This window comes from Eublepharis macularius, chromosome 2 (genome assembly GCF_028583425.1).
Source record: "Eublepharis macularius isolate TG4126 chromosome 2, MPM_Emac_v1.0, whole genome shotgun sequence".
NCBI lineage: Eukaryota > Metazoa > Chordata > Lepidosauria > Squamata > Eublepharidae > Eublepharis > Eublepharis macularius.
Window position 1 is genome coordinate 3,642,824 of NC_072791.1, and position 25,547 is coordinate 3,668,370.

The window sequence follows — 25,547 nt, forward strand, 5'->3', positions numbered from 1 at the left end:
TTTAGCAGCAGGAGTTCTGGGTTCTTATTTATTTGAAACTGTAAAATTTCACTCATTTCTCTTATTATTTCCCCCCAGAACTGCCTAGCTACCTCACACGACCACCACATATGATAGAGGGAGCCCTCATGCTTCCTACATTTCCAGCATTTATTAGAAGTGTTCAAGTTCCCTAGCGCAATCTTCTTTGGTGTCATGTACCAACGATAAATCATTTTGAAAATGTTCTCTTTAATATTAATACATGTCGTTGTCTTCATTGTAGTTTTCCACAAGTATTCCCATGCCTCCATTGTTATTTCTTTATTAAAGTTTATAGCCCATTTCACCATTTGTGTTTTAACTATCTCATCCTCGGTATACCATTTCAACAGTACTTGGTATACCTTGGATATTCTTTTCTTGTCTTCTTTAAGAAGGGTCTGCTCTAGTTCCGAGTTTTCTGTTCGTATGCCCCCTTTTGCAGAGTCCGAATTGTATAAGTCTCTAATCTGTCTGTACTGGAACCAATCATAGTTAGGTGATAGTTCCTCTTGCGTCTTTATTCTAAGTTTAGATACTTCAGTTTTAGTTATTTCTTTGTACGTTAAACATTGTTGTTCATTATCCACAGCTCTCGGATCTATCACCTCGTATGGAACCACCCACAAGGGGGTTCCTTCTTGTAGGTAAATTCTGTACTTCTTCCAGATTATATATAAACTTCTCCTTACAAAATGATGCAGGAACATCGAGTTGACCTTTACTTTGTCATGCCATAGGTATGCGTGCCATCCAAAAATTTTTTTATATCCCTCTAGGGCTAATAGTTTCTTATTCTTTAATGTCATCCACTCTTTTAACCAAACTAGGCAGATTGCATCATGATAAAGTCTCAGGTTGGGCAGTTGCATTCCGCCTCTTTCCTTTGCATCTTGTAGAACTTTTACTTTCACTCGAGGCTTCTTGCCTGCCCAAACAAAATCTGATATTTTCCTCTGCCATTTTTCAAATTGTTTAGAGTCTCTGATGATTGGTATTGTCTGTAGCAAAAACATTACTCTTGGTAACACATTCATCTTAACTGCTGCAATCCTGCCCAACCATGACAAATTCAGTCTATTCCATTTGATCAAGTCTCTCTCTATCTGAGTCCATAATTTTTCATAATTATTCTTGAACAAATCTATATTTTTTGCAGTCAGCTCAACTCCCAAATATTTCACCTTACTAGTTACTTCACAATCCGTTGTTTCCATTAACAATTGTTGTTTCTGCTTAGTCATGTTTTTGCATAATATCTTTGACTTCTTTTTGTTAATGAAGAAACCTGCCAAGTCACCAAACTCCTTGATCTTATCTATCACTTTTGGCATGTTCTCCAATGGATCTTCTACAATTAACATTATGTCATCTGCAAATGCTCTAACCTTGTATGAATAGTCCTTTATTTTTATTCCTCGTATTTCCTCATCTTGTCGTATTTGTATCATCAGAATCTCCAATACTAAAATGAACAACAATGGAGATAACGGGCAACCTTGTCTTGTTCCTTTACTAATCGTCAATTTCTTGGTCAGTTCATCATTCACTACAATTGCTGCAGTCTGGTCTCTATAAATTTCTTTAATTGCTCTGATGAATCTTTCTCCCAGTTGTAGCTTTTCCATAGTGGCAAACAAAAAATCCCAGTTTAAATTGTCAAACGCTTTTTCAGCGTCTACAAAGAAGAAACCAACCTCTTTATCACAACGCTTGTCATAGTATTCAATAGCATTGATCACTGTCCTTAAATTGTCTCTTATTTGTCTGTCCGGCAAAAAGCCTGCTTGTTCTTCCTCTATGACTTCCGAGAGCCACCCCTTCAGTCTCTCCGCCAATATCTTCGCAAAAATTTTATAATCATTGTTAAGTAATGATATAGGCCTGTAATTTTTCACGTTAGTCAGATCTTGGCCCTCTTTTGGGATCAATGATATATTCGCTTCGCTCCAAGTATCTGGAATTCTTTGATCCCTGAAAACTCCGTTCATCACCTCTTTTAGGAATGGTGCCAGTTCGTTGGCCATTGTCTTATAAAATTTAGCCGTAAGTCCATCTGGCCCTGGCGCCTTTCCTAGATTTGCGGATTGTATTGCCTTACTTATTTCCTCATCAGTTACTTCACTGTTCAACTTATTTCTCCAAGCTTCCGAGATCTCTGGAAGTTTGGTTTTCTCCAAATATGATGCTATTGATTCTTTGGTTACTTCTTTTTTATTATACAGCTTAGCATAGAATTTATAAAAGGCTCTACTAATGGTAGTCTGCTCCAGGTACGTTTTATTTTCTTCACAGATTTTATTTATTATTTTCTTTTCCCTTTTCTTCTTCAATTGCCATGCCAAATATTTCCCAGGTTTATTAGCACCCTCAAAAGCTTTTTGATTCAGTCTTTTAAGGTTCCACTCCAATTCTTTATTACTCATTGCTGTTAGCTGTTCTTGAAGAATTTTGATTTCCTGATGTATTTTCTTTTTCCCTGGTCTCTTCTTTAACTGTGCTTCTTTGGCCTTTATTTTCTCCTCAATCTCTTGTCTTTTCTCCTCTTTCTTTTTCCTTGCTCTGCCATTTAAGTCCATTAGTATGCCCCTTACAACCGCCTTGTACGCGTCCCAAACTTTACTGGTTGGTACTTCTTTATTCACGTTGTATTGTATAAAAAACTTTGTCTCTCTTCTCAATATTTCCATATTCTCACTTTCCTGTAACAAGTCCTCATTTATTCTCCAGGCTTTCCTTTTTCTCCTTTTTCCAAATTTCCACATAATTGGATTGTGATCTGAGCCTACCATCGGCATTATTTCTACCTCCTTAGTCCATAACGCTAAGTCCTTTGAGGCCCAGATCATATCAATTCTTGATAATGTAAGATGCCTTGCAGAATAGAAAGTAAACTGTTTGGTTTTAGGATATTCTCTCCTCCATACGTCTTCGAGAGTCTCTTGTTGAATCAACTCAAAAAAAAGCTTTGGCAATAGTCCTCTTTTCTTTTGTGCTGTTGTAGTCTTTTTGTCTAGTTCCAAATCTGTCACTCCATTGAAGTCTCCAGCAAGAATTATCTGGTCATATACAAGATCGTCTAAATGCTTCCTTAAATCCTCAAAGAAGCTTTCCTTTGCACCGTTAGGTGCATAAAGTCCGACTACCAACACTCTCTTTAAATTCCAATTACATTCCACTGCTACAAATCTAGCTTCAACATCTCTCATAACAAATTTTGGCTGCAGCTCCTCTTTTATGTACAACACCACTCCTCTTTTTTTCTTGTTAGAGGCCGCTACAAATTCTTTGCCCAATTTTCCAGATTTTAAATATTTTACATCCTGTTTTCTAATATGGGTCTCCTGCAAACAAACAATATCACATTTTTGTTTTAGTAGCCAATGAAAAATATTTTTCCTCTTATTCGGTGAGTTAAGTCCGTTTACATTCCAAGATAATACTTTACACTCCATATTCATGGTTTTGTTGGTAAGTCTTTTTCATTGTCCTTGATAAATCTCTCCATCTCCCGCTCAGATCTGATGCGTTTTTTTGCCCCTCCAAACTCAAAGGACACTCCTTCCGGTAACTCCCATCTGTATCTGATATTCATGTCCTTCAAAGTCTGAATTAACACTCTATATTTTTTCCTGTCCAGTAACACTGATCTGGGCAGTTCCTTCATTATGATAATCGTCTTGCCATCAATCTCCAATGGATCTTGAAATTGTTTTGTCACAATCCTCTCTTTCATGTTTCTAGTTGTAAACTGCACAATCACATCCCTTGGTAGTTTCCTCTGGGTTGCAATTCTCGAGTTCACACGGTACGCCACATCTAGGATAGCCACAATTTCCTCCTCCTCCTTCCCCAGGTAATCAGCCAACACCTCAGTCATCTGTTCTTGCGCTGACTTCCCTTCCACTTCTGGCAGACCACGAAAACGAAGCTGCTTCTCCATGTGTTTAGTTTCTGCAACTGACATCCTCCCCTTCACCAGTCTCATCTCTGTTTGTTGCGTGTCCATTAAATTCTCCATCGCGTCTTCTACTGTTTTAACTCTCTGCTGCGTTCCTTGTAATTCACTACTAATCGTTTCCACGCCTTTTTTCACTTCTGACAGCTCCGACTTTACTGTCTGTGTAACTTCTTTAACCTCTTTAATAAGCTCCAATTTCGTGTCCTTAAGTTCTTTCATCATGTCTATAAGTTTTTTGTCCAAATTTTCTATTGCCGATTGCCACTCTTTTTTCGACATCGTGGGGCTTGCTTTAGCTCGCTCCCACGAATCTGCTCTCTTCCTTAGCTCCGTGGCGTATATTTAAACGTTTTCCTTTTTTTTTTCAAATGTCCCAATCTTTGCCAAAATTAATTTTTTTGTATCCAAAATGTCGGGCGTCTTTTCTCTATGGTTTCTCTATGTTATTGTAATCCAAGATGGCCTACTTCCTCTTCCGCTGAAGCCGCGACCCTTCCCCTTTCAAAAATGGCGATTCCCTACTTCCTGTCCGTCGGCAAGGGCCGCTTCCCTCCAGCCACTCTATTGTTGTTACGCACTTCCTGTCTCCCGTCTTCCCACAGCAGGTCTCGCGATGGTGTCTTTTTCCCACAGCTCCAAAACCACAGGTATTCAAAACAATAGTCCGATTTTTGCAATAACTTCTTTAAATTTAGTCTCTTTTAAAATACAACTCCTGCCGAATCTTCACCTCCTTTTCACTAGTCTGTTGCAGTTTAAAAATCTACTTTCTTTCCTCTCTGTTTTTATCAATCTGTCCCGTTTCAAGAGATAGCGATCTTTACCTTCTCTTCAACTTTCTCGGGTTGTAATCGCTGTTTCGATCTTAAATTCTCCTCTCGACTTCCCTCCCCGATCGAAGCTTGGGTATGTAGGTCTTATGCCAGCCGAATTGGCCCCAAAACTGCCGCAGAGATTATAGCCGACCCGTCGCAAGGTGGGACCTCAAGGATCGGGGGGGAGACTCCTTGAGTAGAGCCCCTCTTCGTCCGAGATCTAGCTCACCCTAGGGTCTTGAGCGTTCTTTGCCTGCTCCCCGCCTGAGAGCAGTCGGCCGCGGGTTATTTTCACCCCTCCGGCCGGTTAAAACGGCAGTCCGGTCAGCTCCGCAAATGGAGCTGCGTTAGACCTCCATGAATCCCAAACCGGAAGTCCGAATGGAAACATTTCTGTTCCACCGATGCTAAAATTTAACCTACCTAAATTTGTATCCCTTTTGTTTGATCTGGAGTATGTTCAACCTGGAAGCGCAATGTGGATTTTTTTGTCACCTGTGATAGGACAAAGAACATTGCTTATTCTCATGATGTCATGACCAAGAACCCTTTTAAGCCTACCAAACCCATGATGCAGTACAACTGTGAGTGAACTTTATAACAGGCTTTGTAATAAGAGGTGTTGCGAACACTGGAAATAAGTTGGGGGCCAGCGGTGAATGATAGTGGGGGGAACAAGTATGGATGCCATCCCATAGCACACTGGCATGACCCTGCTTATCTCCAGGGCTAGAGGAGGTGTTTCTTCTTTACGTACTCATGATAATAGCACAACTCTCAAGAGGGCTGACTGCTGAGGTTTGAAGCTACGGGAGGTCGCTCTTGTAGCTCCAGTCCAATCTTGCATACTATAGTCTCTAGGACTTGGAACTGGCCAGCCCCACTATCAGAATTTTAATTTCTTTTTTCCTTTACTGGCATTCAGATGCTTTCAGCCTTACAAGATTTTTTGATAGCAGCAATCAAGCTCGCTCCTTCTCAGGCTGTGTGTATTTTGTTCTAGGGTGGTGTCGTTTCCCTTTCTAATTTACAAAAAAAAAATACATTTTTGTACATCCGAGGAATCCTTCCCCTCACAGAAACTCACTCCCGCCATACCTATAGGCAGCCATTTTGATAAGCTCACAGCCATCCATAAAATCATAGAATCAAAGGGTTGGAAGGGACCTCCAGAGTCATCTAGTCCAACCCTTTGCACAATGCAGGATATTCACAACTACACCCCCACCCCAGTCCCCAGTGACCCCTGCTCCATGCCCAGAAGATGTCCAAACACCATCAGGATTTCTGGCCAAACCATCCTAGAGAAAATTGCTACCCAAGGAGGCGATCGGCCTTACCCTGGGCATATAAGAAAGGGCCACTAGAACTAAGCCCTGATGTAGCCCTTCCTGCCCTCCCTCTCCTGATCTGCCCAGGTTCACAGAATCAGCATTGCAGTCAGGTGGCCATCTAGCCTCTGCTTAAAGACCTTCAAAGGAGGAGAGCCCACCACCTCCCGAGGAAGCCTGTTCCACTGAGGGACTGCTCTAACTGCCAGGAAGTTCTTCCTAATGTTTAGCTGAAAGCTGTTTTGATTTATTTTCAAGCCATCAGTTCTGGTCCATGTTTGCCAGCCTTTCTTCCCTAGAGCCAAACTAGATGCGATGGCATCCATTGGTCCAACCTGTGGATGCCGCCGCAATTTGAAAGTAAAAAAATTCTATGAGGGCCCAATCCTGATCAGGCCCACACTGTGGTAGGCTGAGAGACTCAGCTTCCCTATACATGCCTTTTCAAGTGCTGAAACAGCCACTGCGTGGAAGTTATGGCTGTTTTGGTACTTGGTGCATGGGGTGGATGGACGAGAGTGTTTCAACCCACCGTACTGACAACATTTCTTAAATCCCTTTAAACGGCGGTCAGACCCGTGGACACCGTCATATCTAGTCTGGTCCTGAGTCTATCCGCCCTTACAGTATTGTTGGGAGAATAAAAGGATGAATGGGAACTCTGAGCTTCTTGGAGGGAGGGCATTATAAAAATGGGGCAGATTCCCTCCCTCCCTCTCTCTCTCTTAATTTAATTGATTGTGTCTTCAGTGAAGTCATTGCCAATACACAATCCTGAGTACATTCATTATTATTTCCTTTTTTTCCCCCTAGTGGTTGCAGGGCTGGTAAACAGCGATCTGTTTTCAGGTGCACATCCTTACACGGGTTCCAGACTTTGGGGTATTTTTTTTCTGATTTTTCTCCTTAACACAGCTGACTTTGGTCCCCACCGCCTGCCAGAATCTCAGAATTTGTCTGGGCTAGTGGTCTATCATTGACCTCCAGCCTCACCTTTGCCAGCGTTCCTAATTAATAGCAAATCCAGAAGGAAACAAACAGCTAATCAGATCCCAGCTCTGCGTCCCCACCCCTCCTGGTGCAGCCTGATCTAATTTGATGCTGCAAAGTAGATCAGGAGGCAATCTATTAAGTTAGAGGGAAGCCATCCCAGTGCTAGGCAGAGGTTAGATTTCCCCTTTCAGCTGGTTTGCACGGCTTCTTCCGGCTGAATGAGCATTAAAAATGTACAACCTGTGACAGGCAGTACATGCACATATTTACTTCTAGGACAAAAAATGAGGCTGTGGAAGTTCAAAGGAGGCTGTGGGGGAAAAGATGCTCTAGCTGATATAAAAGGACATTCCCCCCCCCCCCCGGTTGTCTTCAGACGGGTCTGTGTCTTTGATGTGTTTGTATTGGTATATCAAATTGCTGGTGCCAGGATCCTTCAAGCCTGTTTGTCTGCCTCTGGGAGGAAAACGGTTTTAAGATCTTGCACATGCTGGTTCCCAGGCCAGAGTTGCTTGATGTTTCTACCCGTAAGCCATGTGCGGGACTAAAGTAAGTCTCTATGCTTCTATTCCTTCCCCACCCCACTCCGCTCCTTGCAGCTTGGCCATCTAGTCATTGCAATCCTACTAGAGTGACCCATCCAGATCCCAGGCTCACACTCTAACCATTACTCCAGACTGGATCTTTTCTACGCTACACTGTAACCATTACACCTGTGGAACAGGAGACTTACAACGACCGAGAGGAGATCCTCAGGAGAACCCACATGTCTTTGAAATGCTGGATCTTGGCTGTTGAATTACACTTCCTCAAGCTTAGTTGTCTAGCAGATGGAAACTCATTATTGATTTTTATTTTATTATTTGTAGATTTATACCCTTTGGAGGGGAAAAGGAAGGCCAAAAGCCGTTTTAAACTGCATTTCAAAATAAAAAGGGATTCCAAACTCTGGCGCAAAGCTAGCTATGCAGCGCATTCCACAGCACAGGTGTGACACTAAGTATAATTACTGCTGGAAAAGGATTGATGCGGGAGCCTGAGCTGGCTTTAATGGGCCATCCGCACTGCACCAGCAGCCGCCCTGCATGCAATAAGAGGTAGCAGTTCATAATAATAATAACATTCGATTTATATACCGCCCTTCAGGACAACTTAATGTCCACTCAGAGTGGTTGTTTATTATTGTTATTGTTATCATCGTTATCATTATTATCATTATCATTATTATCATTATTGATGATGATGATGATGATTGATGATGATGATGATGATGATGATGATATCCTGCCCTCCCCGCAAGTGGGCTTAGGGTGGGTTACAACAGAAGATAAATTATACAAGATAAAATCACAATAAATTAACACAGCTTTCTAATAAAACACCTGCTTTACAAAGTATGTTATTTATATCCCCACAACAATCACCCTGGGAGGTTAGGTGGGGCTGAGAGAGCTCCGAGAAGCTGTGACTGACCCAAGGTCACCTAGCTGGCTTAAAGCGGAGGCTCAAACCTGGCTCTCCTGATTAGAGTCCTGCTGCTCTTAACCACTACACCAAACTGGCTTTCTAATAATAATAACATTTGATTTATATACCGCCCTTCAGGACAACTTAATGCCCACTCAGAGTGGTTGTTTATTATTGTTATTATTATCATCGTTATCATCATCATCATTATTATTATCGTTATCATTATCATTATTGATGATGATGATGATGATCATGATGATCATGATATCCTGCCCTCCCAGCAAGCGGGCTCAGGGTGGGTTACAACAGAAGATAAATTATACAAGATAAAATCACAATAAATTAACACAGCTTTCTAATAAAACACCTGCTTTACAAAGTATGTTATTATTATCCCCACAACAAAACACCCTCTGAAGTGGGTTAGGGAGTTGGGACTGGAGAAACCCTGGTTCAAATCCCCACTCCACCATGAATCCCACTGGGTGTCCTTATGTCGGTTGCTCTCTTGCTAACAGAAGTGGAAACCACAAACGAAGGCCCTCATTTCTGTTAGCTTAGTGTTCACATTGGAGGCGCCTCTTTTGTTCTTGGGTTTAGTTGCTCCCTTGCAGCATGCCCCTCTCCTGGTTGTGTGAGTCGTAAATGGAGGAGGTGAGAACTCCACATGCTGCTTTGAGCATGACACATGACAGGAGGGGCAGCATCAAAAGGGCACACCCCCACCAGGTGTCACAGAAGACACAAACTGAGCGGTAATGGCAAAGCCACTGGGAAAGTCAGAAAGTAACTTGCAAGGCCAGGCAGGCTGGTGGTAGGACTGGATAAGGGGCTTCGTTGCCCCAGGCAAAGTAACCCACTGCCTCCCAGGCTCTCAGGGTTGTGATGTGGCTAAGTTAGTGGGCAGGAGTTCCATGTACACCCCTTGAGTTCCTGGGTGGAAGGGCGGGATCAAAATGTAATCCGGGGCGAGCTCCGAAGTCACCCCGAGCTCCCTTGCTAGCAAGCCAGCCCAGAGTTTGCAAACTGAGCTGTTTATAGGAGCTGAAAGCCCAGCATCGAGCCCCAGGGCCTGGCAATCCGAAGCATCGCAAGAGACCAGCTTTTAGCCTCGATGGGGGAACGGAAGCACTTGGGGACAAGGACAAATGAGTCACCTGCCTGGTTACTTCAGCTCTGTGTATTTGTGCATCCAGCCTTGCTGTGATATTCATTGTCTTAACAGCCTTGTTTTTTCTCCCCACGGTGAAATAAGGAACCGACTTTTGCGTCGCCCGCATCTGCCGTACTGGTGCCCCCGTTCTGCTTCTGTCCCCTTCCCATCGAATGCATCTGGACACCTGCCTCCGTCTCTTAGTTCAGCGGCATTTTGAGGGCTCCCCAGACAGAAAACCGAAGATGTATTGGCTTGTTTCTCCGCTCAGCCGTTGCATCACATCAACAAATTGCCTAAAGCATGTTTTGGTTTGCTAAGCCTGTTGAAGCGGCTTCCCGAACACACAGGGCGACAGTCAGAGACTCTTGAAGGGAGCTGCTAGCAGTCTTGTATGCAGCCCTGCCACCTGGGCGCAGGCCAGGGAACCCCCGGGACAGACCAGGCGCAGTCCCAGCCGAGGGGACTTCAGATTGCCGGAGGCTCCATTCCCAGGGCAGATTGGGATGTTTCCATGTCTGAGCAGTCAGCCAAGCTGCCTCTGCAGAGCTTCCAGTGGACAACGTGTTGCCCATCACCTCCTCTGGCATCTCCACCTGTGGGCCAGCAGCCCTGCAGAAGGAGCTGGTGGGTCAACCTGCCCCCACCATGTCCTGGTGGGACTTGTTTGGTCTCGAGCAGTAGTGGCCCACTGGGAACTTTTATGGCAAGCTGAAGGGCTGGCCGGGGCGGGGGGGGGGTGCACTGGTTCTTTTATTTTATTATTTATTTATTTGATTTGATTTATACCCCGCCCTCCCCACAAATGGGCTCAGGGCGGCTAACAACATTCATAAAACACAGTGAATTGATCACAAAACCATAAAATCAATAATGATCTTTAAAAAATCATTAAAATAGTCCAGGCACAGGCTTTTATTCTAAAAGTGTGTCATTGCATATCCCGGGTCAAGGTTGCTGCTTCTAGCCCGGGGCATCCTGCTGTGCCTGGAATGATTCTCCAAGGTCACGGACAGAGATCTGCCCTCCTGCATTCCAGGAGATGCTATCGTAGCGGAGCTGTGTGAGTCATCCATCCCTTCCCTCCCGCCCCAGGAGAGGGGCAGAATATTTCAGGGCTCATAGCTTCAGATGTATCAAGATGGGTAGCTGCAGGGCCTTTTTTCAGGAGGAACGCGGTGGAACGGAGTTCCGGAACCTCTTGAAAATGGTCACATGGCTGGTGGCTCCGCCCCCTGATCTCCAGCCGAGGGGAGTTGAGATTGACCTCGGAGGGCAATTTCAACTCCCCTCTGTCTGGAGATAAGGGGGCGGGGCCACTAGCTATGTGACCATTTTCTCTGAGGGCAATCCACTGAGTTCCACCACCTCTTTTCCCAGAAAAAAAGCCCTGGGTAGCTGTGTTCATCTGTCTCTAGCAGTAGAAAAGAGCAAGAGCCAAGGAGCACCTATAAGACTAACAACATTTGTGGTAGGGTGTGAGCTTCCGTGAGCCACAGCTCACTTCTTCAGATCCCAGTAGAAAAAAGTAAGAATCCAGGAGCACCTATAAGACTAACAACATTTGTGGTAGGGTGTGAGCTTCCGTGAGCCACAGCTCACTTCTTCAGATCTCTGAAGCTAATAGGAGCTTCAGATGTGGCACAAGAGGTGGGGTGGGCAACAACAGCTGCACATTCAATGCCAGGCCAGTTGAGGGCGTTTGACCCAACAATTATTTTATTTATTTATTAGATGTTTATACCGCCGCTCTGTCAAACGAGGCCTGAAGCAGTTTACATTAAAACAATTAAAAGCATCTATAATATTGTATTTTAAAACTAAAACACAAAAAAACCTACAGTTAAGGGGTCCTTCGATACAAACAATAGTAAAAAACATGGGTGGCACATGGACTGGAGTGATGATCTCCTGGCTGCGTGTTCACTGAATTCAACTTCAGGCTTCCTGGGTGCCCTCCCTCACCCCCTTGGCTGTAGGGTTGCCAGCCTCCAGGAAGTGGCTGGAGATCTCCCGGAATTACAACTGGTCTCCAGGCCACAGAGATCAGTTCACCTGGAGAAAATGGCTGCTTTAGAGGATGGACTTTATGGCATTATGCCATGCCAAGGTCCTTTCCCTCCCCAAACTCCACTTTCTCCAGGTTTCTCCAGGTTTCACCCCCCAGAGCTCCAGGAATTTCCCAACTTGGAGCTGGCAGCCCTACTTGGCTGTGAGTTCTGTACTCAGGAATAAACCAAGACTAAGAGATGCCCAATTCTTCAGGTTTAAGGATGGATTGGAAAACAGCGTGAAACAAAATGGAGGCAAACTGCGTGCTTTCTTCATTTTTTTAAAGGGCTCAAACTTCAAATGCAGCCAAAGGATAGAAGAGGAAAGCTGCAATCAAAGGAGCCAAGGAACTGGAGATGAAAGGCCAAATGGAGAAATGAAGTGGGTGGAGGAACTCGCCTTATTCCCAGTTGACCCCTTAAGTTTAGTCTTGTCTGCTCTAGCTGCCTGCAGCCCTCTAGTCTGCTAAGCAGAGGGAAATCCACCCGAGATTCTTACCCTGAGATGTCAGGAAGCGAACTCAGGTTTCCTTCATGCAAGGCACCTGCTCTGCCGCTGAGCCAAGCCCCTCCTGTGGAAGGAACCCATAGCCAAAGGAAAGAGGGCATGTGTTCATCACATCCCAGGAAGGTCCCAGGGCTGGAGCATGTGTGATGCAGGGCCTGTGCTGGAGCTCAGTAGATCTTGGTACCCTGTAGGCATTACCTTGAGTTTCACAACGGGAGAAAAGTGGGGTGTCAATGGAGTTAATAAGCGCGCGCGCGCGCGCGCGCGCGCGCGCGCGCGCACGCGTGTGTGTGTGTGTGTGTGTAAGTCACCTCTGACCTATGGCAACCTTATGAATGAAAGACCTCCATAACATCCTATCATTAACAGACTTGCTCGGATCCTGCAAACTGGAGGACGTGGCTTCTTTTATTGAGTCCAGCTGTCTCGTTTGGGGTCTTCCTCTTTTCCCACTGCTTTCCACTTTTCCCAGCATTATTGACTTTTCCAAAGAATCTTGTCTTCTCATGGGGTGACCAAAGTACGATAGCCTCCGTTTTCTCATTTTAGCTTTTAGGGAGAATTCAGGCTTGATTTGATCTGTAGTACCCACTTCATTGTCGTTTTGTCCGTCCATGGTAAATAAATACGGTGCTATTTACAAGATGTCAGCTAGCAAACGTAGTCGGTCCGGGGACTTGGGAAGGGTGGTGGTGGATGAGAAGTCGAGGGTGGGCAGTGGAGCCAAAGTAAGGGGCCCTGAGGGGGTTGGGCCTTCTCATACTGAGTAGAATGAATCTTTGGCTGTCCACTCTGTATCTGCCGAACTTTTACTCCCAAGGAACCAATCTTCATGGCTTCTTTCCTGCTGCATTTACTAGGAATAATAAGGAGACGAATTCTTCCCAAATGCCACCCAGCCACATAAATGCCATGACAAGTCTGTGACTGGCGTCTTTCCTCTGGCATTTAATGCTGGCCGACTTCTCTCAGGAGGAACTCCGATGATGATTATTTCCAGAGGTGGGAAGAAAGTGACATTTGGTAATTATGCGAAATCTCCTGAACCATAAAAAGCGAAGAATTGAAACGACAGGAGCTGTATGCCGGGCTCTTGATTGTGGCGAATGACTGTGATCTCTTCCGTCTTCTCGCTCAACTGTTTCTCTCAGCCAATTGTTCTGTATACTTTGAAACTGCAGGAAGCAAGATCCAGGCTAAATGTCAGGCAGAATTTATCTCCACCGAAATAGCCAGGCAATTGGAGAAATATTACAGATAATAGGGAAATGGCTGTGTATCTGTGACAGTTTTTGTCATTTGCATATACTAATGGATATCGATGCCATTTGGGTATATAAAAGAGAGATGGGAAGCTGACTGGAGTAACCAGGTCCTGAAGGCCCATTTTTTGGTCATGGACATTTCAGCACAAAATAAATTTTCTGAAGGCCTAGGAGATTTCTGCAAATGCATGTTTCACTCATAGGTGGACACTGCATTATGAGCTTTGTAGTCTTTAAGCTCTGTAATTGTCATTTTCAATGGAACAACTGGGTTTCATGCCAGATGATCATAGTCTGGATATTATTGTGTAAACGGATTGTAATGTCACCAAAATACAGAGGGTGTGCTATGCTGCACAAAGGGCAGATTGTGCAGGTGTGGAATTATACCTGGTTCCTTTGTGAGTCAGAGCCAATGCTCAGCAACAGGAAAAATAATTTCCATGATTTGATGTAAAAACGTTGAAATGTGGGATTCTCATACGACTCTCCTCTTCCAAATGTATACAGTCTTGAGATACAGGAGATGGCTTTTTTTAATCACTGCTTGTTTGGGGGTTTAACTTGTGTGCACCTCTCCAAAAAAGTCTATTCTGCTTCGACAGCAGTCAGTTATTCTACTTAACAGACATTGAAACCCTAAATAGAGGGGGAAAGCATTGTTTCTTTTTTGCTTAATAAAGAAATGTCTTTGAAAATAAGGTTTCCTAAAAATGAGCTCTTCCCCAATATGCACAAGCATCCCAAATAAACAAACATGATATCCCATGGATGGCAATGCAATTTTTGGTCTTGGTGTACATAAAGAGAGGCTAGGATTGGTCCCAATGTACCGGCCGCTTAATTTTATTGCCCTCATTAAAATGCTTTGCTTGCTTAATGAGCAAGATAATACAATCCGAGCTGTATGTACAATAAAAAAGAACAATAATGAAAAGTTAATTTTTTGTAAATTAAGCCCGAAATATCTTGAGTTAAAATTAAGAAAGTAAAGTTTCCTTCAGGGGGTTGTTGGAGATTAATAAAACTATGATGGATGCTCCCTGATCCGCTACTTGCTAGCATACATGGGGACGCTGATATAGTTTAGAACTTCCCTTCCAGCGGGGCTTCTCTGTTCAATTTTGTGGCAGAGATGAGTCTGTGGGTGCAGAAGGAATGGCCATGCCCCCAGTTGAAGGAATGGAGATTCTCTCTTGTCTTTAATACACTTTAGGTCTGAGAGGGTGAACAGATCAGCCTTTCCGTTGCTAGGCACCTTGGATTGCACCTAAAACTAAACTGGAGTGGCACCTTTGAGGACTAACAAAATGTATCCCAGCATAAACTTTCATGGGTCATAGCCCACTTTCTCAGATGCGAGGACTGTAAGATCGCTGGATTGCTCCTGGTATCTGAAGAAGGGAGCTTTGACTCTCGAAAGCTTATACCCTGAAAATCTTGTGGGTCTCTAAGGTGCCACTGGACTCAATTCCTGCTGCTGGGTTGCTCCTGTAATTGATACTGAAAATAGGAGTCTGTCTGTCAGTGGTGATTGTTCTGGATTCAGGTCCTAGTGTCATATCAGGGCCATTCTGTCAATGTTCCTGCTGACTGCATACATTATTTTGCACATTTTCACTCGACCAGGGATCTCAGGCCGGCATACATTGTTTCCCCCTCTTACATCAATATAGCCAATTCTCAAAATGGCTCCATCACTGGATACTTAAATCCAGAATCTTGGGCTGTGGACAGACAAGACAGATTTTCTGCAAACCTCAGAAAAGCCCCAGGTTTCCAGAGAAATCTGAAATCTTAACAAAAAAATACACTGAGGGGCGTTAACTCCCCCCCATAACAGAAGCAGTGTCTGTACCTTTAAATAATGGATGCCCTCTGAGATCTCAATGGCCATTGAAGCAGTTGCTAGGTAACCCCAACAATGTTACCAGCCTTCCAAAACTTGGTTTCTGTCAATAAAAGGCAGGGGGGAATGGGAAGGGCCCTTTCCAAGGCAGCTTTCACCTCCTAGTTCACCTCTACTTCCCTCCCACCTGTCCTTGAGGAACTTGCATGACTTGGCCAAGCCTAGCAGTGGCCACCACACAACTCAGCTGTGTGACTTCCTTCCACATGTCTTTTGCAACTTGGCCGTACTTTAACCAGGGAAAGAAAAGGAGGGAAAACTGAGAGCCAGCATAGTGCAATGATTAGTGTTGGGCTAGGATGTGGGAGGCCCAGGTTCGAATCCCCCCTCTGCCATGGAAGCTCACTGAGTGACCTTGGGCCAGTCACACACTCTCAGCCTAACCTACTTTGCAGGGTTGTTGTGAGGATAAAAAAGAGGAGAGAAGAATGATGTAAGCTGCTTTGGGTCCTCAGGGAAGTGATGTCTGCGCTTGTGTAGAAATTGCAGCTTAACCTGAACAGATCCGACTGCATAATATTACAAAGCTGTGGCTGCCATTTTGAGCCAGGTAACCTCGTGACATCTGCCAGTGCTACTACAAAAGTCCATCCCATATTGATATTTCAAAGTGGGACGTGGCAAGCACACCTATGTGCACGAGGGTCCTTCCTCTAACGGAAAACTGCTTAGTTGGCAACGAACTCTGCGGATGTTTTGTTGAATTCCTGCCAGCATGAATAACTTTTATGTTTGTTTTTTTGTGATTATATTCTAGGATTTTCTTTTTTTTTTAACCTTGAGAACTGTCTCAAGAGGGTCTCTGGGGAGGTGTAATAGTCATTTTCATAAATGAATAAATAAATAAATAAATAAAGTAAGTAAGTAAGTAAGTAAGTAAGTAAGTAAGTAAGTAAGTAAGTAAGTAAGTAAGTAAGTAAGTAAGTAAGTAAGCCAAGCCAGTTTGGTGTAGTGGTTAAGAGCACAGGATTCTAGTCCGGAGAGCCGGGTTTGATTCCCCATTCCTGCACTTGAAGCCAGCTGGGTGACCGTGGGTCAGTCACAGCTCTCTCAGAGCTCTCTCAGCCCCCACCCACCTCACAGGGTGTTTTGTTGTGGAGATAATTATGACATACTTTGTAAACCGCCCTGAGTGGGCCTTACGTTGTCCTGAAGGGCGGTATATAAATCGATTGTTGTTATTATTATAATTAATAAATAAATAAACAAATAAATAAATAAATAAATAAATAAATAGGTATTAAATTATGTGACTCAGGATTGCGGCTGTATTTGTTTTACTTCATTTATACTCCACTTTTCTCTCCAATGGGGACCCAACATGACTCATATCGTTTCCCTCTCCTCCATTTTAGCTTCACAACAACTCTGTGAGGTAGGTTAGGCTGAGGTTTGATCGTTTCCATGAGAATGAAACCTTATTGTCCAAAAGAGACGCAAGCTGGATCTCTTGGCTCGATTACAAGTTAACCAAGAATGAGTGGACGAGACTGGCTATGCCTGAGTACCTGCCAGTTTGGCTCCTGCCCCATTTATCCGTTGTGAACAGACACATGGTTTTTTGACTATCAGTTTGAAAGTTTGTCAGTCTGTTTGTGAGTGTTTGACAAGTTGTTTCACTATATTCCTTACTAACCATTTTGCACATGTGGGTTCTCACTAGGGTTGCCAGCTCCAGGTTGGGAAATTCCTGGAGATTTTGGAGGTGGAGCCTGGAGAGGGTGGGGTTTGAGGAGGGGAGGGGCCTCAGTGGGGTATAATGCCATAGAGGTCACCTTTCAGAGCTGCCATTTTCTCCAGGGGAACTGGTCTCTGTTGCCTGGAGATCAGTTGTAATTCCGAGAGATCTCCAGCTACCACCTGGAGGCTGGCAACTCTTGTTCTCATGCTGCCCAACTGAGGCCTACTACCTCCCTATCCTTGCTGTATAACTGCTTTGCTCAGCAGACAATTGTTTAAATAGTTCGCTCACAAATCATATAGCTCAGCCATCAGTAAATGCTGTGTTTTAATAAACACATATCTTTGGTGTTCATCTAAATAGTCTCTAGTGACACAAATGGCTGCCAGCCAGTTTAAATTGGCAGCGCCTTCACACATGCTCAGTTCTGCAAAAACCTAATGCTGTGGCCATGACAGAGCATCTGCATGGCATACAAAAGGTTCCAGGTTCAATTCCCGGCATCTCCAGCTAAAATGATCAGGTAGTAAGTGATGGGTTCCACCTGAGATCCTAGGGAGCCACTGCTAATCTGAGTCGACAAAACTGGTCTTTAGTATAAAGCAGTTCTGTATGTTTATGTGCGTGTTCAGGCTGGGCTGGAGTTTCCCTGCTTGTGAATTGCCTTGAGGTGTCATGTTGACTGTTGAAAGAACATGTGAATGAGCCTGATCCAGCACAACAAAACCCTAAAGGAGCTGCTGTATTGTAGTGGTTAAGTGGTTGGGCTGTGAAACAGCACTCTGCTGGTTTGAATCCCACCACTGCCATGAGCTCAGCAGGTGGCCTTGGGGAAGCCACTCCTCTCAGGCCAGCTCCCCAGCTGCATTGTGGGGATAATGATGACACTGACTTCATTCAACTCTGAGTAGGACTCTAATATGTCTTGAAGAGAGGTACATTAAGCAGAGTTATCATTATTAAGGGTTGCTGTAGCACAGTGGTTCAGTGGTTGGACTGTGAATCAGCACTCTGCTGGTTCAAACTCCACTCTGCCATGAGCTCAGCTGGGAAGCCCCTCGTCTCAGTCCAGCTCCCCAGCTGTGTTGTGGAGATAATAACGACACTGACTTTGTTCACCTCTCTGAGTGGGGCACTGATCTGTCTAGAAGATCAGTATATAAGCACAGTTGTTATTATTGTTGTTGTTGTTGTTATCTCAGTGCATCGTGTGTCAGAAACATCTCCAAATCTCAATGTGACTTTCATACAGTTGGGTTTCTTGTCCTCATGGTTCCATACAGAGAGCTGATGATGTGTGAGCAGTTCAGAGAGAGAGCAGCTCACACCAACCCTTAACTTGCTTTGTGCGTGTGTGTCTGTGTGCAGAGAGGGGGTCGTGTCTACGCCAGCTGCTTCACCCCTGGTCTTGCTCTTCCCACTTTCCTAGACCATGTCAGTGAAGTGACCTCTGGAAACATGCATGCTTTGAGTGAGCGCGCACACGGCACACTTTTCTGATGACTTTTTCTTTCTGATTGGTTTGACAGCCCCTCCCACGGTGAGAATCATCCATTCAGGTCTGGCCTGCAACATTGAGGAGGAACGCTACTCAGAACGAGTATACACCATTCGCGAAGGAGAGACGCTGGAGCTGACGTGCTTGGTGACAGGCCACCCCCGGCCACAGGTGAGCCTCGTGCCGTGATGTGTGTGGTCCACACACAGACTCCCTCGATTTCTCTCCAAATGCCCTTAGCGTCTCTCCAGGTCCTCTGCACGTGAGAAAGTGGACAAAATTGGCTCGTGGGAGTCCCTGCTCACATCCTGAGATAGAGCTGGCTGTGTTCTGGCAAGACTCTTTCAAACAGTAGATTTAGAATATTGCTACGTTGCAGGGAACACTGGCCTGTTTGTATAGAGAAGTCTGAAGCTTTAGTTTGGCTGTTTATTATTATTATTATTTTTGTAAAAGATTTTTTTTAGATGGGTTAACATACAATATATATTGTTACATACCATTAATAACCCCCTTAATTCTCCATATGTTCCCCATCTCCTTCCCACACCTTTCTCTATATTGACTTCCAACAAAACTGCAATCCCTTTTATCTTCCAAAATTCTAATTCTTCTTCTTATTTGTTAATATTAATTTTAAAGGTAAAGATTTACACTATACTAGATCTTATTTAGTAATTCTCGAAAGACCATAAGTGTCCTTAGTTTGGCTGTTTATTTAGAGCAGAATGAAATGTTCAGAGGTGGAGGTGGAGAATGGCACATTCTTTTAGGGTTGCCAGCCCCTGGGAGACAGGGAAGGGTCAAAGACTTAGTGGAATGGCATCCTGCAATGTCACATCATTTCCAGCCACATAACAGGAAGTGACATCACAGCATCGCAGAATATTCTATGATTTCACCAAAATTTTGGTAAAAACCACCGAGTTTCATGGAATCCTAGAGTGTCCCAGAACACGGTGATGTCATTTCTGGTTGGAAGTAATGTTGCAATGTCACAGGATGGTGTTCTGCCCCCACATTTCCCTGCCGCTTCTCGCTGGAGCGAGGGCAGACAGTAGAGCAGGAGTAGAGATGGGCACAAACCGAAATACGAACCAAAATTAAGCACGAACCAGGGTGGTTCGTGGTTCACAAACCAGCAGTTCGTCAGATCCCATTTCTGACGAACCGCCATGAACTTTAGGCTGGTTTGTTTGGTTTGTTTTTTGGTTTGTCACTGCAGACAGCCTGGTGCCAATCAATCAGTTTCCTAGGCAACAGGGGAGGGACTTCCTGCAGACCTTCTGCTGACTCGGAAGTAAACTTCTGCTGGCCCAGAAATGACCTCCTATTGACCCAGAAGTGATGATTTTCTGACCTGGATGTGATGTTTTCACGAACCAAACAAACTGGTTTGCGAACCAGGGGCAGGTTCATGAAAGTTCGTGGTTCGTGAAATTAGACGAACCATGAACCAAATAGTTGTTTTTTTCCGGTTTGTGCCCATCTCTAGGTGGGAGTTATCTTGTGTCCCCCCCCCCGGGTAAGTGACAACCCTGTCTTCTTTGAATTGAATCATTTAGGATGAAGTGGGAGGGAAGAATTCTTCACAGTAAGGCTTATGTCCTACTCTCTTTACACCACGATGCTTAGAAGCATTCAAATATGCAAAACCAACCGTACCTCCTCTGGGACTCAAGAAGGGCAGTCCCGGGAGAGTTTCCCTTGTGTGCTTTATCATGCAAGGTGCCTGCTCTGAGAGTGTACCTGCCTTGACCTTACTAGGCTGCCATTCAGAAGGGAACAGGGGTTTAGAGTCCATGTTCTCATCAGAGAGAGGCAGGCAGGAGCAGGCTCTTTTGCTTTATTAACTTAGCTATAATTGGAGATCTTGTTCAACACGAAAACAGAGAAGATAAAATTGATTTTTCTTTTGCAAGCGTATATTCCACCTGAAAGAATCGGTTCGCAAACTGTAAAGGACAATCTGAATGTCAGGCTGCAGAATTGGGCCTCGTTAACAAATTGGGTAGCATTTCTCCAGGGCCAAATAATTCTTGCCTTGCCGAGGGGCTGCGAGGGAGCCTGTTAGCATTTTATGTTACTGGTCATGTGATTTGTGCAGTGGTTCCATTCATTGTAATCCTGCTATCATGACGCACCACCTTGACTTGCGCTACTTCATTGCACTTCCAGAAGTTCACATTCTGCAGAAAAAGCACAATTGTGGGTGGTAGATGAGCTCGCGTCACAGGTGACAAAAGCACCTCCCCGCCCATTTTGCCTTCTTTAAAAAAAATAGGAACCAAGATTTGTGCTATGCTGTTGTTTCTATATGCAAGATTCCTCCAATCACATAGCTCGATAACCAGGTCAAGGGTCATCTGTTGCAAAGTGCAACTTTAACACCAGACATTAAACAGTTAATTTCTATGCTTGTTAATTGGTGGCTAGGGGTGTGCAAGCCAAAAATTTTCGGCTATAGCTGAAAGTAGAAAGCCGAAAGAAGATTCTCTATCGTTAAAGCCGAAAGCCAAAACAAGAATCTCTTTCGGCTTTCGACTTTCGGGATTCTTTCGGCATTCTTTCGGCATTCTTTCGGCTTTTTTCTATGGGAAAATGCCTCCGTCTTCCAGGACGCCTGGAGGAGGCATTTTCCCACCGAATAAACCCAAAATTGGTGGGGACCTTCCTCTAACCCTTCTCTAACAACCACCCAAGTTTCAGACAGATTGGACTTTGGGGGGCCATGTTATGGCCCCCCAAAGCAGGTCCCCCCATCCTCCCATAAGAAAGCGAAGGAGCAGCATATTGTTAGCATGCTGCTGCTGATCTTTCTTCATTATTTCCTATGGGGAAAAAATGAAGAGGCAGGCTTCCTTTGCCAGGGGTGGCATTTTGCATGCAAAATGCCCCCCAGCCCTCAGGGGCCCTTCTCCCACCCCTCCTCCCACCCCCCACCAAGGCTCAGCCTGCTCCCACTTGGGGGGGGCATTTCATGGCCTCCCCAAGTAGGTGCTCTAATCCCTACCACTGACAGCTGGGGGAGGCTTGTGTTGCCAGGGGTGGCATTTTGCATGCAAAATGCCCCCCAACCCTCTGGGGCCCTTCTCCCACCCCTCCTCCCACCCCCACCAAGGCTCAGCCTGCTCCCACTTGGGGGGGCATTTCATGGCCTCCCCAAGTAGGTGCTCTGCTCTCATCTCTACCACTGACAGCTGGGGGAGGCTTGTGTTGCCAGGGGTGGCATTTTGCATGCAAAATGCCCCCCAGCCCTCTGGGGCCCTTCTCCCACCCTTCCTCCCACCCCCACCAAGGCTCAGACTGCTCCCACTTGGGGGGGCCATTTCATGGCATCCCCAAGTAGGTCCTCTCAGCCCCTAAAGTCCACCCCTTACAGCCCCACACAAACCCAATTCCCCCCCAGCTGCCACACACAGACCCAAATCCCCACATTAGCCCCTCACAGACCCAAATCCACCCCCACCTGCCCCACACCCATAACCCCAGGAACAGGCTGGCAAAGGCCAGCCCTCTCCCTTTGTTCCCTATGCTGGGAACTTCTAAACTCTCTTTCCCTGGGCAATTCTGCACAGCCCAGGGGTGCCACAATGGTGGGCACACTTCTGAGTGCCAGCTGGTCCCTGTGAAAGAGCACCTGAACCACAGGCACCCTCCCTCAAATTCCCCCACCACCTACAGAGATGGCTGGCCAGCCAGCCCCATTGTTCCCTATGATGGGAACCAACTGCACAACAAAGAATAAAACAAGAACAACACAAAATAAAGTTTTTAAAAAATTATTTTCTCCCTTCCAAAGTACAAGTAGGCAAAGCATTATGACACATTACACCAGCAGTCCCCCACACAGAAAAATTAAAACAAAACTCACTTAACATCAGAGAATCACAAAGCATGATTCCTGTCAAAAACACTTTATTTCTTGAACAGCTTTAGGTTACACAGCAGGGGGGAACACCAAAGGGCATGGCAGCACTATCTTACACAAAAATAACACAACTCACTTAACATCAGAGAATCACAAAGCATGATTCCTGTCAAAAACACTTTATTTCTTGAACAGCTTTAGGTTACACAGCAGGGGGGAACACCAAAGGGCATGGCAGCACTATCTTACACAAAAATAACACAACTCACTTAACATCAGAGAATCACAAAAACATAATTCCTGGCAAAAACACTTTATTTCTTGAACAGCTTTAGGTTACACAGTAGGAGGGCACAACAGGGCATGATAGCAATGTACTACAAAAAATAATACAACCCACTTCACCGTTTTTGACAGCAATTGTGTTTGTGTGATTCTCTGATGTGAAGTGAGTTGTGTTATTTTTGTGTAGTACACTGCTTTCCTGCTCTGCGGTGCCTTCCTACTGTGTAACCTAAAGCAGTTACAGAAATAAAGTGCTTTTGACAGCTATTTTTTGGGGTGATTCTTTAATGTGAAGTGAGTTGTGTTATTTTTGTGTAAGATACTGCTTCCATGCCCTTTGGTGTCCCCCCCCCTGCTGTGTAGCCTAAAGCTGTTCAAGAAATAAAGTGTTTTTGACAGGAATTGTGCTTTTGTGATTCTCTGATGTTAAGTGAGTTGTGTTATTTTTGTGTAAGATAGTGCTGCCATGCCCTTTGGTGTTCCCCCCTGCTGTGTAACCTAAAGCTGTTCAAGAAATAAAGTGTTTTTGACAGGAATTGTGCTTTGTGATTCTCTGATGTTAAGTGAGTTGTGTTATTTTTGTGTAAGATAGTGCTGCCATGCCCTTTGGTGTTCCCCCCTGCTGTGTAACCTAAAGCTGTTCAAGAAATAAAGTGTTTTTGACAGGAATTGTGCTTTGTGATTCTCTGATGTTAAGTGAGTTGTGTTATTTTGTGTAAGATAGTGCTGCCATGCCCTTTGGTGTTCCCCCCTGCTGTGTAACCTAAAGCTGTTCAAGAAATAAAGTGTTTTTGACAGGAATTGTGCTTTTGTGATTCTCTGATGTTAAGTGAGTTGTGTTATTTTTGTGTAAGATAGTGCTGCCATGCCCTTTGGTGTTCCCCCCTGCTGTGTAACCTAAAGCTGTTCAAGAAATAAAGTGTTTTTGACAGGAATTGTGCTTTGTGATTCTCTGATGTTAAGTGAGTTGTGTTATTTTTGTGTAAGATAGTGCTGCCATGCCCTTTGGTGTTCCCCCCTGCTGTGTAACCTAAAGCTCTTCAAGAAATAAAGTGTTTTTGACAGGAATTGTGCTTTGTGATTCTCTGATGTTAAGTGAGTTGTGTTATTTTGTGTAAGATAGTGCTGCCATGCCCTTTGGTGTTCCCCCCTGCTGTGTAACCTAAAGCTGTTCAAGAAATAAAGTGTTTTTGACAGGAATCATGCTTTGTGATTCTCTGATGTGAAGTGAGTTTTGTTTTAATTTTTCTGTGTGGGGGACTGCTGGTGTAATGTGTCATAATGCTTTGCCTACTTGTACTTTGGAAGGGAGAATATAATTTTTTTAAAACTTTATTTTGTGTTGTTCTTGTTTTATTCTTTGTTGTGCAGTTGGTTCCCATCATAGGGAACAATGGGGCTGGCTGGCCAGCCATCTCTGTAGGTGGTGGGGGAATTTGAGGGAGGGTGTCTGTGGTTCAGGTGCTCTTTCACAGGGACCAGCTGGCACTCAGAAGTGTGCCCACCATTGTGGCACCCCTGGGCTGTGCAGAATTGCCCAGGGAAAGAGAGTTTAGAAGTTCCCAGCATAGGGAACAAAGGGAGAGGGCTGGCCTTTGCCAGCCTGTTCCTGGGGTTATGGGTGTGGGGCAGGTGGGGGTGGATTTGGGTCTGTGTGTGGCAGCTGGGGGGGAATTGGGTTTGTGTGGGGCTGTAAGGGGTGGACTTTAGGGGCTGAGAGGACCTACTTGGGGAGGCCATGAAATGGCCCCCCAAGTGGGAGCAGTCTGAGCCTTGGTGGGGGGTGGGAGGAAGGGTGGGAGAAGGGCCCCAGAGGGCTGGGGGGCATTTTGCATGCAAAATGCCACCCCTGGCAACACAAGCCTCCCCCAGCTGTCAGTGGTAGAGATGAGAGCAGAGCACCTACTTGGGGAGGCCATGAAATGCCCCCCCAAGTGGGAGCAGGCTGAGCCTTGGTGGGGGGTGGGAGGAGGGGTGGGAGAAGGGCCCCAGAGGGTTGGGGGGCATTTTGCATGCAAAATGCCACCCCTGGCAACACAAGCCTCCCCCAGCTGTCAGTGGTAGAGATTAGAGCACCTACTTGGGGAGGCCATGAAATGGCCCCCCCAAGTGGGAGCAGGCTGAGCCTTGGTGGGGGGTGGGAGGAGGGGTGGGAGAAGGGCCCCTGAGGGCTGGGGGGCATTTTGCATGCAAAATGCCACCCCTGGCAAAGGAAGCCTGCCTCTTCATTTTTTCCCCATAGGAAATAATGAAGAAAGATCAGCAGCAGCATGCTAACAATATGCTGCTCCTTCGCTTTCTTATGGGAGGATGGGGGACCTGCTTTGGGGGGCCATAACATGGCCCCCCAAAGTCCAATCTGTCTGAAACTTGGGTGGTTGTTAGAGAAGGGTTAGAGGAAGGTCCCCACCAATTTTGGGCTTATTCGGTGGGAAAATGCCTCCTCCAGGCGTCCTGGAAGACGGAGGCATTTTCCCATAGAAAAGCCGAAAGAAAGCCGAAAGAATCCCGAAACGTTTCGGCTTTTTTCTTTCGGCTACCCGAAACGTTTCGGCATTCCCCGAAACGTTTCGGCATTCCCCGAAAGAAGCCGAAACACTTTTGTTTCGGCATTCTTTCGGCATTCTGAATGCCGAAACGCACATCCCTAACCACGGCTATACAGCCCAGAAAATCCACAACAACAACCATCTATTTATTAATCGACTTATTTCCTTTATACCCCACCTGTCTTA

At 45.1% G+C, this 25,547-nt stretch overlaps 1 protein-coding gene across 1 annotated transcript in view; it reads left to right on the forward strand.

Annotated features, from left to right (window-relative positions):
• Positions 1-25,547, forward strand: part of MDGA2 (MAM domain containing glycosylphosphatidylinositol anchor 2) — a 680,911-nt gene that overhangs the window by 250,863 nt on the left and 404,501 nt on the right. The window contains exon 2 of the mRNA XM_054971659.1: positions 18,688-18,827. Coding sequence (XP_054827634.1) covers positions 18,688-18,827 — 140 coding nt within the window. The remainder of the gene's footprint in view (positions 1-18,687; positions 18,828-25,547) is intronic.